Source organism: Schistocerca cancellata, chromosome 3 (genome assembly GCF_023864275.1).
Source record: "Schistocerca cancellata isolate TAMUIC-IGC-003103 chromosome 3, iqSchCanc2.1, whole genome shotgun sequence".
Classification (NCBI taxonomy): Eukaryota; Metazoa; Arthropoda; class Insecta; order Orthoptera; family Acrididae; genus Schistocerca; species Schistocerca cancellata.
Genome location: NC_064628.1, coordinates 372,395,852 through 372,409,200, shown reverse-complemented (window position 1 = coordinate 372,409,200; position 13,349 = coordinate 372,395,852). Strand labels below are relative to the sequence as shown.

At 42.9% G+C, this 13,349-nt stretch overlaps 1 protein-coding gene across 1 annotated transcript in view; it reads right to left on the bottom strand.

The window, feature by feature from the left end:
- Nucleotides 1-13,349, bottom strand: part of LOC126175055 (delta-sarcoglycan) — a 505,275-nt gene that overhangs the window by 22,241 nt on the left and 469,685 nt on the right. The window contains exon 7 of the mRNA XM_049921574.1: nucleotides 11,873-11,996. Coding sequence (XP_049777531.1) covers nucleotides 11,873-11,996 — 124 coding nt within the window. The remainder of the gene's footprint in view (nucleotides 1-11,872; nucleotides 11,997-13,349) is intronic.

Here is a 13,349-nt window from a genome sequence, read left to right as displayed (position 1 = left end):
TTTTAATTAATTAAATGGGTAAAAGACGAGAAAGGCAGGATGCCATGCTGTTTCGTCATGCTGAAGTTACATGAAGTACATTAATTTAATCGTGAAAATCGTTATCATTTACAAAGAAATGAAGCTTCCTAATTACTTGGAAATATCGTGAGCAGCTGATCTACGTCTGACCTGGAAGGAAAACGACATGCACTACCTGTCAAAAGTAAAGCACCGAGACGATTTAGCTGGATGCCAATATAACTTCTTAAATGTACCGAACTATCAGCGGATATGTAATTGATTAGCAGTCTAATTCTCTGCGGCTGGTATAACGGCCACCAGAGTTAATTTGAGTTGTTTTTGTTTACCGTTGTTACCACGCTTGATTGAGTATGTAAGGGCCACGAACGCTGCCAGTGTTGAGTGATCTCTTTGGACACAGAGATGTCGCATACTCGAGTGGGAAAGCGTAATCGGCATGTGACAGAGTTTGAAAGGGGCCTTATTGTGGGTCTCCATTAGTCCAACTGGTCGAATCGTGCAGTATCCAAATTTTTCGCGCATTTGGATGTGTCAGTGGTCCGATGCTGGACGGCATAGGAAAGTTAGGATAGGAATAACCGAGAATGATGGCTCAGTGGTTAGCACACTGGACTCGCATTCCGGAGGACGACGGTTCAAATCCGCGTCCAGCCACCCAGATTTAGGTTTCCCGTGATTTTCCTAAATCGTTTCAGTCAGATGCCGGGATGGTTCGTTTGAAAGAGCACCGCTGATTTCCTTTCCCATCCTTGACACAATACGAGCTTGTGCTCCGTTTCTAATGTCCTCGATGTCGACTGGATGTTAAATCCAATCTCCAAAAATACTCGTCGTCGAGGTTCCGGTCAACAGCGTTCGTCCTGACCAGGGAGGATCATCATATTGTGCACCAACAACATTGTAAGTCCCTTTACAACTTCGACTTACGTCCGGGAACAAGTAATTGGCTCCTTAGAATGTTCTGTTTATCCCCAGCCATTGGCCAGAGACTAGCGGCAATCACACAAGAAAATTGCCATCCCCTGGGTTGGCTGCCGTTAACGTAACGACACAAACGACTGCGTTTGTAGTTATGCCGTAAGTAGGAAGCATGGACTGCTCCGGCTGTTGCAGCGACCTGCTGAGATGTCTCGTTCTTCCATTGTTTTGGTGAGGCACAGTAACGTTACTCCCGGCGTCATGGTGAGGGGAGCGACGGGTTATGACTTCAGGTCACGGTTGCTACTGGTTGAGGGAACTCTGACGGATACTCTGCTTCCTCATGTGTTACCTCCCATAGACAGTATCGTGGTGCCATTTTTCAACAGGAGTTCTCGTCCACTCAGGGCAGTGTATCTACAAGTGAACTGAATGTGTAATTTAGAGGTACTCCCGTGGGCATTTAAATCCACAGATGTGTCCCCGATAGCACATGTGTGAGGGCCAGCTTGGAAGTAAACTCCGTCGCAGTGGCAGTACCCACAATATCAAGTACCACTTGCAACAGTTTTGGGCCATCTTGTGGCCAGGGGAGGACACAAAAGCTTCATGGCACCCTTCCCAAGTGAATAAATACATGCCTTTCAGGCCAGACTGGTGCAATAGTCTAGTGATAAAGGGCTCATATTGAGAAAGTTCCTTGTAAATTTGATCGAATTTCGTAATCACTGGGATAACATCAAATATTCTGTCAGTCTGTGAAGTTTCATTAATTTCCTCCTCGCCTTTAGGGAGCTTCTCTTTCTTTTTTCAGACAGTGAATTTCGGACTGAGCATGAAAACCTGATATATAGTTAAAGATATTTGGTTGACAGCCTTACTATATTAATAGTTGTATCATCTGAGATGCTTCAATGCATCAGTCAATTCCAAGGCCTTTTCTATAACGCGCATTACCAAGGAGGGCTACTTTACTGCCACCCTAAACAAAAAATTAAAAAGTCGTTAATTTTTGTTGAATTATATCAACAACATACTTTTTATACAGGTACTGATGGGCAAGTAAGGTCCTGAACCTGAAAATATATTTAGCAAACTCTTAGAAACATCAATGCAGTTTCAGTAACGTGTACTACCGACTTAATGACCAACACAAAAAATTTAAAAACACAAATTTCATTCATTGTTGTTGACTTTCACTCTGTACACACGTTTTAAAGAGATGTTGATGTGTAAGTAAGATCCTAAAGCTGGAAATAATGAATACGATTTTGAGTGGGGAAAGTGATATCTACAACTGTGACTACTTGAGTTAAGTTTTTTACTGAGCCATCTGAAACGTATGTGGGATCTGGTAGAACAGTTCATTAAAAACAATAAATGTTTTTTCAAACTTTTAAAATATACAGTAATTGACTGGATTACAATATTTTCAGGAGGCGGGCATAATATACCTGCGAAGGATAATACGAGCCGTATGGTATGCTACACATTGGCCTTATTGTGTTAATTATTTAATGACAATTGTGGTAATAAAAGCGCACCTGTCTTCAGGTTATATATACCCCATCAGGACCATGCAAGGAATCTAAACTGAATATTTATATAACTTCAGGAGTATTCCCCACAGCTTCACCTACGATGCAAAATACTCTATAGTCATGTCTTGCATAAGGCGAGAGTTTTCTCCTGTAAGAAGTTACGCTATGAACGAAGCTGTATCCCTGACGTAAGCAATGATTGTTTGCTAGGGAAAGAGTTACCTTCATTGAGGTGACGAGTACCTAACGTCTTACTGTTACAAGAAAAAAGAACACAGGCTGTGGCTAAGCCACGTCTCCGCAGTATCCTTTCTTCCAGGAGCGATAGTTCTGAAAGGTTCGCAGAAGAGCTTCTGTGAAGTTTGGAAAGTAGGAGACAGGGTACTGGCAGAATTGAAGCTGTGAGGACGGGGCGTGAGTCGTCCTTGGGTAGCTCAGATGGTAGAGCACTTACCCGCTTAAGGCAAAGGTCCGGAATTCGAGTATCGGTCCTGCACACAATTTTAATCCGCCAGAAAGTTTCATATCAGCGTACACCCCGCTGCAGAGTGAAATATCTCATTCTAATAGTCTCTGTTGTTGACATATTCTTGAGATTGTTATGTTGGGTTTTATGGACGTAAAGGCGAACACATGCATTTGTTAGTATATTACATTATGGGTTTTATTCAGTTTAATTACTCTCTGTGTGAAAAAAATTGTATATTCGTTTAATACAGAGGATAGCTGGCTTCTTGGTTTTTGTAGAATATATGTCCATAGCTGGACAATATGTAACACTTTTGAGAGGATAAACATATGTTGTAGGAAGTTTTTTAGGGTCATAGTAACTACAGTTTCGTGAAATTAAAACTTTTCCTCTTGTTGGTGTTTCATGAAACTCGAAAGAGTAATCACATAATTCAGTAACCGATACCGAAAGCTAAATTTGAATGCATTATAACACGAATATCGAAAAAAGTACAATAAATGCCCTGGAATCTAGACAAATTAAATCAGCAAACCTGAGGCAATTAGATCTGGAAGTGATACATGAAAAGTAACAGATGAGTTCCGCAAAATAACTAACGACGACAACAACAGATGACATAAAATACAGACTGTCAGTAGCAAGGAAAGCGGTTGCGAACGAGAGAAAAAACATTGAATATAAATTTAAGTATTGGTTACTGTTTTCTGAAATTATGTATCTAGTCAAATGAAACTATATGGTTCCAGAGACCTTTTTCAAGACTTTGGAATCTGGATTGAGATGGGAGACGTGTTAGAATAGTACTTGTAGTTATGCAAACCAACTGTGCTATGGTGTTGTAGTGGTTAGCGCAGTGGTCTATTGAGCAGGAGATCCGGTTTAGAAATCCAGCCTTTCGCAAGAATTTACATTTGCCACCTAAGCCTGCATACATCCATCACAGATGTTTGAGGCTTTAATAGGTCTCTGTAACCATACAGTTTAATTTGATTAAAGCACCTACACGTGGGTACAGGCCGGATCCCCCATTTCATTTGATGCTGAGGTCCTACTCCAATGCACTTGGAGAGCCTCTGAAATGATTTTTGAGTTTAGGATGAACACCAAGTGGCCTGAAGTGTGAATGGGAATTTGCATTGAGGAGGGAGGCGTGCTAGGGTAGTCTGTGTAGCTTATGCCTCTTCACTAGCTCTGTGGAAACGTGCTAACCTGAGAGAAAGCGTCTGTTATGACAGTCTGGCTTTAGCTGTCGCAGCGGTCGCACGCTCCTCAAGTTTGCTCCGTGAACGTTCAGTGTTTACGCCAGTGTTTTCGTGTTTCGTGATCGTTTATTTGCGTTTTGCACGTGAATTAGGCGTTATCAATTTGTCATTTGGCCTTCGTTCGTGTCGTCTTTCTACGTCGTGCCGTTGGGATTTCGGCGTTGTCCGAGCTTTCTTCGTTGCAGAACACCATGGCAAACTCCGTGAGAAAAAACACCGTGATTTTCACCTTCGACAAGTACACCCGTCGAGTACAGCCCTCTGCACTTGAAATACACGACTGGATTACCGAGGTAATTGGCCTTCATTCCGAATCTGTTCATACCATGTAGCTAGACTCTGATGAATACTGCATTTTTCTAAAGTTTAACGATTCTGTGAGTGTAGTGCGCTTTCTGGAAAAAATTGGTTATGAAACGGAATTTAAAAACCGTGATGGTATATAAAACTCCGGAATTCCGAGTCTGTTATTCGGAATGTTAGGATTTTGAATATTCCCATAGAAGTAGAAAACTCGAAAATTAAAGATGTCCTTTCAAAGTATGGGGTTGTCAGGAAAATAGTCAGGAAAATAGGTGGGCTTCGCATTTCAAGCTGCAGTGCTTTAACGGCATTCGCTCCGTGGAGATGGAAGTGAAGGCAAACATTCCCTCCCACATCTTTGTTGGCGGGCACAAGGCGCATGTTATGTACTCAGGGCATACCCCTACATGTCATGTATGTAACGAGTCGGGTCACCTCCGTCAGGACTGCCCTCGCCGTGTTTTTGTGCTATCAAATAACCTTATGCAACGCCGGAAATTAACCATCAACGATTTGTTGCCAGCCAGTAATACAACAGAGCCGGCGGCTGTCGTGGATCCTGTTACTACCTCTGAAAATGTTGCACTTAATGTTAATGACTTTCCGTCTTTAAAACCTGCATTAACTGCTGAAATTCCGTCCCGTGACAGTGAGATTCCCACTAAAAAGCGTCCTCTAGAGGACACTGAAAAAAATGTTGATGAGGATTCTTCCTGTGAAACACCCGTTGCCAGGAAGCCGAAGCCCAGTCCTGAAGATCTGTTGGAAATGGAAAAAGGAGATGAAATGCAGGTTGATGTGGCTCCCATTTCCACACAAGGACTTATACCGTCACGAACAGATAGTGACCTTTCACGGAAATGTGACCCTGAGCCTGAGGTCACAGCTGCAATAACCGCATCAAGTGCACAGCACATACAGTGCGAACAGTACGAGGAAGTACCAAGTAAACAACCTGCTGACTCCGAAGCGCAACGCCGCGCCGAAGGAGGAAATAAACAAGCATCACCGGCTCACCAGCAAGACAACACAACAGACACCACGCCGGAACCAAATATTGACGACTCGTAAGCCACCGCCGTTGCGCCAGACGGCCACCGCCGGCGGCTGCGACCGAAACCGGGTCTTGCTGTCACGCGTCATCCAGCGAAAGCCACACCAGAGAAGAAAGACATCAAGAAAAAGAATATTAAATATGCAGTCATCAGGGACAACACTGAAGAGGAGAAAGAGAAGGGTCACAGTGACGTATAGCAATGCATTGTCAGGATTTCACGATACTTTTCTTCTCAAGCACTTTGTTTAAAAGCAGTGAAAATTTTTCTAGGAAGTTATTACATGTAATGGGCACACAGATTGTAAAGATCGTGACTTCTAGAGAAGCAAGTTGCTGCTATAATCATACCGATCCTCATCCCAAATAGCTTCTTCTGGTATGTCTGTGATGCAAGCTTATAGCATTACTATTATTAACATTAATAAAATACAGTCACCCTTGAAAGTGGCAGCACTAAAAGAATTCTTGCACCAGTCTGGGACAGATATCGCGTTGCTACAAGAAGTTGCGATAACGGAATTTCGGATCCCAGGCATTTTTTTAAATTGTTAATGTTTCTACGGAAGCCAACATCGGTACAGCCATTCTTATAAGGGAAGGCATTCCGGTGACTGAAATCGAACGACTAGAATCAGGAAGAGCCATAGGCATAAAAATTTTCGATGTGATAGTGCTTAACCTTTACGCCCCATCAGGAAATTCCCACAAATTGGATCGTGCGAAGTTTTTTCAAGATGAACTGATTTATTTATTGAGGAAAAATCCGTGTTCTCTTATACTAGGTGGAGATTTTAACTGTGTTTTAAACCAGAAAGATCAACAACTCAATTTCAACTGCTCGCCACAGTTAAAAAAGTTAGTAAGTGATCTACACCTTAAGGATGTATGGGAACCTCAGCAGCCGACGTCAGTCGGGTTCACGTATATAACCAGCCACTCCCGCAGCAGACTAGATAGAATTTACGTGTCACCAAATTTGTAAATTTATTTATTAAACGTTGAAACTATTCCCGTGTATTTTAGCGATCACAGTATACTTTTAACTTGCTTTAATTTAAGTGTACAGCCAACCCGTCGATTCAGAGGCCAATGGAATTTAAATATCTCTGTTTTAACTGACGAAGAACTGGAACAGGAAATAAGAGTAGCGTGGGCTATGTGCCTCCGTACAGTAGACAAGCACCCAACAGTCATTGACTGGTGGACTAGGAGGGCTAAACCAAGGCTGCGGAAAGTTGTCATGCAGTTTAGTGCAGCGAGGCACAGGGAGTTGAGGAATACAATGGAGTTTTATTATAAAGTTTTAAGAGACTTATATCAACAGGCCCATGATGACGTAATTGGTCTGAATGATATCAAAAAAATAAAAGCCAAGTTATTACGCATTAAACGGCAACAGATGGAGGGACTAAAAATTAAATCGAAAGCCACGTCAGTCGTAACAGATGAAACAGCTTCTCTGTATCACTTGGTGCAGCATGCTAAAAACAGACGTCAAACTTTTATTGATGAAGTCCAAACGCATACTGGTACGAGGCTCACATGCCAGAAAGAAATACTGGACGAAGTCCACAGGTACTATGAAACCTTATATGCCCCTACCACAGTGGAAGAAGCAGCTCTCGAGAACTTTCTCACTATTTTAGGTCCACAATTGTCAGGAACAGACAACGCTGACATCCTGTCACCTATTACTAAAGATGAAGTGCATGAGGCAGTGCGTAACTCACCTCTCAAAAAATCTCCGGGAGTTGATGGCCTCCTTGTGGAGTTTTATGCCCGCTACTGGACTATAATTGGGGACAAGATCACTTCCATGGCAAATGAGGTCCTGAACGAAAAAACGGTCCCTGCAGAGTTTAAGGAAAGTAAAATAGTACTGATTCCTAAGAGTAAAGGCAAAACTTAAACAATTTTCGGCCTCTTTCGCTACTAAATTCTGATTACAACATAATTTCGCGTATTATCAACAAAAGACTCTCTGACTTTTCCAACAAAATATTGAGTCATCATCAATCTTGTTCTCGGACCAGAACGATATTCGAAAGTTTATCTGCGTACAGAGACGTCATTGCGATTACCTCAGTGACAAGTATAAAATGTGCTCTAATCTTTATTGATTTCAACAAAGCTTTTGACCGCGTTAGTCATAGATACCTCTTTGCGACGCTGTGAAGAATGGCTTTCCACCCTCAGATTGTCAACATGCTAAGAAATATTGTAACAGGTATAAATGCGAAAATAGCAATCAATGGCCAAACTTCTAAACCCATACAGATAAGGCGAGGGGTTCCACAGGGCAGTCGCTTATCTCTCTTTTTATTTTCCGTATCTTTAGAGCCCTTCCTCCGCACTGTCCACGCAAGATTAACAGGCATAACATTGAGTGGTGGGAAAACTGTCATACGAGCTTATGCTGATAACGTGGGCGTTGTAATAAGGAATAAGGAGGAGATAGTTACACTGGAAAGAGAAATCCAAAGGTATTGTCTAGCGTCGGGAGCGACAACAAATGAAAACAAAAGTAAAATATTGAATCTACGGGGCCTAGATCACCTCCGACTGGCATGGGCAAAACAAGACAACAAACATAAAACTTTGGGAATAACCTTAATGGCATGTCCGATGAGTATGGCTGCTTTTAACTGGACGGAAACTAGGAGGAACGTTCATGGTGCTGTAATGGAGAACATCCATCGAACTATGGACCTGGTGCAAAAAGTCAGATTCATCAACTCCTGCGTTTTGTCTAAAGCGTATTTCACAGCGCAGGTATTTCCAATCCCTAAACTACTAGCGAAAGGGATCATGTCCTCTGTTACCAATTATTTATGGCGAGGAGACATATTCAGGGTTGGTGCGACTACCGTTATACTGGATGTCAGAAACGGGGGCCTCGGTTTGATGGATATTCGCAATAAAGCGTCTGCTCTGTTCCTCAAACGGACTTTCCATATACTCAGAGAACTTCCACAATGTATAACCGCAAAGCTCTTTGAAGCTGTAACACCCCATAGCCTGCAAGCACCGATTGATGTGCGAAGGATTAATGCCCGTCTGCAGTATGTGAGGAACTTTTTCCTCGAAACAAGTTATCTTAGTGGCGAAATCAGAAGCAACACATGTATCACAGCGCGCGACATCATACTCGAAAGGAAGTTAAATGAGGACAGAAACAACATTGAAACGAAATTCCCAAATTGTGACTGGAAAGCTGTATGGCGGAACATCAACTATGCCGGGCTATCTTCAGACTCTATGTCCGCATGGTACAAAACAGTTAACAACGTCATCAGCACCAACGAAGACTATATGGGATCGGTTTAAACCAGACACACCTTTGTGGAAAATGCAATCTGGTGGATACACTCATCCACAGATTCACCTGTGGTGGCAATGTGCATAACTGGAATTGGATCAGGCAACAAATCGCCTTTCTCACCAGATCCTCTACGGAATATATAACGCCATCGCTCCTCCTGAGACCAGACATGACGTACTTTCCGAAATCAAAAACCGCCATTCGCTAGTTACTGGGAAAATATGTTAGTTATATCATCCAAAAACTTGGGTCGGACAACGAGATAGAATTCCGCGTTTACATGAAGTGTGAATATGCAAAAATCAGCATGTATCGCAACCACAAGAAGCACTACGGCAACATGCTGAAGATCATTTTTGAAAGAATGGGTGTTGGTTAAATATGTAGAACCACTAAAACACCTTGAACGAGAACGAACGGAAGGAAATTAAAAGTCACTTGGTTTCTTATTATTATTTACTATTACCTTGCTTCCGGAACTTCTATGTTACACGAAAATATTTTTTTTTTTCAAAACATTTTATTCAGAATTAGTCGTGTTCGCCTTCCAAAGTATTTGTGTGATTCAAGAAGAATTGTTAAGTTTTTATCAGTGTTCAGTTTCTACTCAGGGAAGAGGTTTCTTTGTCTTTCTTACATAGGAGAATGGGAATTTTGTGTTAAGATTTCTGCACACTTAGTGCTATGACCCAACAGGGAACATGAAGCAAGGGGTGGGAGGGGTTTGGGCCTCGACGCATTGGCAGTGCCTTGAAGAGACCCCACTGCTAGTGCGGCGTTACCATGCCCTGACCATCCTAAAAATAAAAATAAATAAAAAACAAATAAATAAAAGTGGTTAATAAAAATTGGATTGCTGGAAAAAAATTGATGGATAGAGCGTCTGCAAAAAAAAAAAAGTGTGCAGGACACACAGGTTCGAATTCCGGCCTTGTTAAAAATTTTCATTCGTCGCTTCAGTCTGTATGTATATAGGGTGTCCTTAGACGTTTACCCCGATGTTAATTATATTTGTGTTGATAACGTTAGTTTTTTGTTCCAGGTCTACTAGAGAGCCTATGGAGTTACTGTACATCTGTGTCTAAACCAAGACTTTCGCCACAAGGAGCGCTGTGTGAGCTGTATCAGAAAAATGGGCTCCCTTCAAAAGAAAGTTCAGTTTTGTGTTGCAAGCAGAAACCACATCATAGATTCCTGTGCAGAAAAACTTCGTGTCCTATTACGCAAAGAAAGCAGTTGATGTCAAACTGATCATAACATAGATGGAGAAACTTTTTTAGCAACGGGTCGGTTCAAAAATAGATAAGCAGCGGCAGACCATCTGTTTCGGAGGAGACTATGCAAACAGTTGAGACCGCATCCAAGAGGTTGCCACTGTAATCGATTCGACAAGCTTCACGGGAGCTTCAAGTGTAAAATAGTACAGTGCATAAAGTGGTTTGCAAACATCTTACATTGTGTGCGTGCAGGGTCCAAATTGTTCAGGCATTACAACCAGGTGGTAGCCCAAAACGTGAGAAATCTGCAGTAGACGTACTGAACGGGTTGGATGATGACGGTTTTTTGAAGCGTGTGTGTTTTACCGATGAGGCTACATTTCCTGTTTGTGACCCAGTTAACCGCAATAATCTCCGGATCTGAGCATTAGAAAATCCTCATGTCGTACAAGAACACATTTGGGACAATCCAAAGGTTAATATGTAGCATGCGTTAATGTGTGATCGAGCGATTGCCCCATTTCCTTCCTTGACAGAAATGTGAGTGGATATGTTTACCTAGACATGTTGGTGAATTACGCCGCTCCCCAGCTACAGGATATGCAAGACACCATCATCTTTCAGCAGGAAGGCACTGGCCCTCAATGGGCTTTAGAGGTCCACGATTTTCTTAACGAAACATTCGACAACAGGCGGACTGGCAGAGGCGGGCCAATTCCCTGGCCCCCGAAATCACCTGACACTAGCCCCGTATGTTTATTTCCCTGGGATTATGTGGAAGATATTGTGTACAAAACAGCTGTTACCGATATTGTGACCTTGCAACAAGGCATCGGAGATGCCATTGGCACAATCACACGAGACATGTCGCGGAATGTGCGACAAGAGATTGAATTCCGGCTTGATATTTTGCGTTTTACCAGGAGTGCAAATGTGGAACTGATTTAAATGTTGTAGTGTGTTGCCTGTATTCAATGTTCAGAAGTTAATGAGTAGAGGCTAGTGTGGAATAATGCGTGTTTCATTTGCTGAAACAATAAAGAGTTACATTGTTTTGCTATCAGGGTAAACATTTATGGACACCCTGTACATCACAATATTTCTAGCATTGAGCCTTGTACGGAAATGAAATGTGGGCGGTAAACACTTCAGACAAGAAGCGAATGGAAGTTTCTGAAATGTGGTGTTACATGAGAATGCTGATGATTATTGGGTAGATCGTTCAACTAATGGGGATGTTCTGAGATGAAGTGAGAGGAAGTGATATTTTTGGCAGGACTAAAAGAAATGTCCGGTTGATAAGCTATAACCTAAGACATCAAGTAATTGTTACATTGGTCATAGAAGGAAGTGTGGGAGTAGGGCGTAAAATTTGTAGAGGCGGATCAAGGCTTGGCTACAGTAAGTGTGTTCCAGTGGATGGAAGTGGCCGTATGTGTGCAGAGATGAAGAGGCTTGTACAGGATAGAGTATCGTGAAGAGCTGCATCAATCCAGTCTGCGGACTGAGGACTACAACAGGAAGAAGAGCAACAACAACACCATTCATACAGGAAATAGTACTATATGACGTCTACATCGTGACACTATTTCTGAAACTTCCAATGTTTCAAGAGACACGTTAATTTTTGTCACACACAGTACATCGACACTGCGGCTGTCTTCGTAATCCAAGTCTCCCGATGAGAGGTGTTTCTGTGCACTTCCGCCAGAACTATTCGACCAGCTCAGTCTTTGAGGTTGAGGTGGCAACTCACCGCTCCAGCCAGCGACTGCAGTTTTAGGTTGGTGAGGCAGGCGGCGCTGATGTCGCCAGCCCTGGACTCGATGGACACTCCGTACGGCGCCTGGATCTCTATGGAGCGAGTCGGCGATTCCAGCCTGCAAGAGAAGTGCGAGAAGACTGAAAGTCCGCTATAGGAGCTAAATGTCATCTGGTACTGTTCTATGTAGGAAATACATTGAGGTGACAAATGATGGGATACCGACATGAACATAAACAGGTGGCGGTAGTTTAGCGTACACAAGGTATAAGAGGCCGGTGTATCGACGGTGCTGTGATTTATATTCAGGTTATTCATGTTAAAAAGTTTTCGATACGATTAAAGCACGGCAGTTAACAGACTTCGAACGCCGAATGGTTGTTGGAACGACACGCAGGGACATTCCCTTTCGGGAATCGTTAGACGATTCAGTATTCCGAGGTCAAGTGTCTAGAGCGCGCCATGAATACAAAATGTCTGGCGTGACTTCTCTTTTACTTAACGACCGAGAGCACCGACGTCTGCGAAGAGTTATCAGTGTCAACAGACAAGCAATAATGCGTGAAACAACTGGAGATATCAATGTGGAACCTACGCCTAACATAGGACAGTGCGGCGAAATTTGGCGTTAATCGGCTATGGCAGCAGACGACCGACCAGACTGCTTTTGCTACCAATACGACATAGCCTGCAGCGCCTCTCCCTGTCTCGTGATCATATTGATTGAACCCTAGACGATTGGAAAACTATGGCCTGGTCAGATGAGTCCGGGTTTCAGTTGACAAGAGCTGATGGTAGGGTTCGAGTGTGGCGCAGACCCCACGAAGGCATGGACCCAAGTTGTCAGCAAGGCAATGAGCAAGGTGGTTGTGGCTCTACAATGCTGTGGACTGTATTTACTTGAAATAAACTTGGTCCTCTTGTGCAACTGAACCTGTCGTACGGCCACAGCTGTTCACGATTGATTTGAACATCCTGGACAGTTCGAGCGAATGGTCTGGATACCCAGATCGCCGGACATGAATCCCATCGAACTTTTATGGGGCGTAATCGAGAGGTCGGTTCGTGCACAAAATTGTGCGCCGGCAACAATATCGCAACTGTGGACGGTTATAGAGGCAGCATGGCTTAGTATTTCTGCCGGGGGTCTCCAATGACTTGTCGAGTCCATGCTACGTCGAGCTGCTGCACTAGACCTCCCAAAAGGATATCCGACACGATATTAGGGGGAATCCCACGACTTTTGTCACCTCAGTGTAACTTGATGAAAGTAGATGACTGACTGACAGATAAAAGTTTATTAAGTTGCTACTAGATCGTTGTTGTACATCCAGTTGTTATTAATGTCTCTGTGGTACTACGTCTGCGTAAATATAATATATGTCGATTCTCGGGTTTTTCACAGCAGGTGTCACCATGAGTTAGACACTTACTTCTAATGAACGTTGACGTCTTAATCACGTGGAGATGC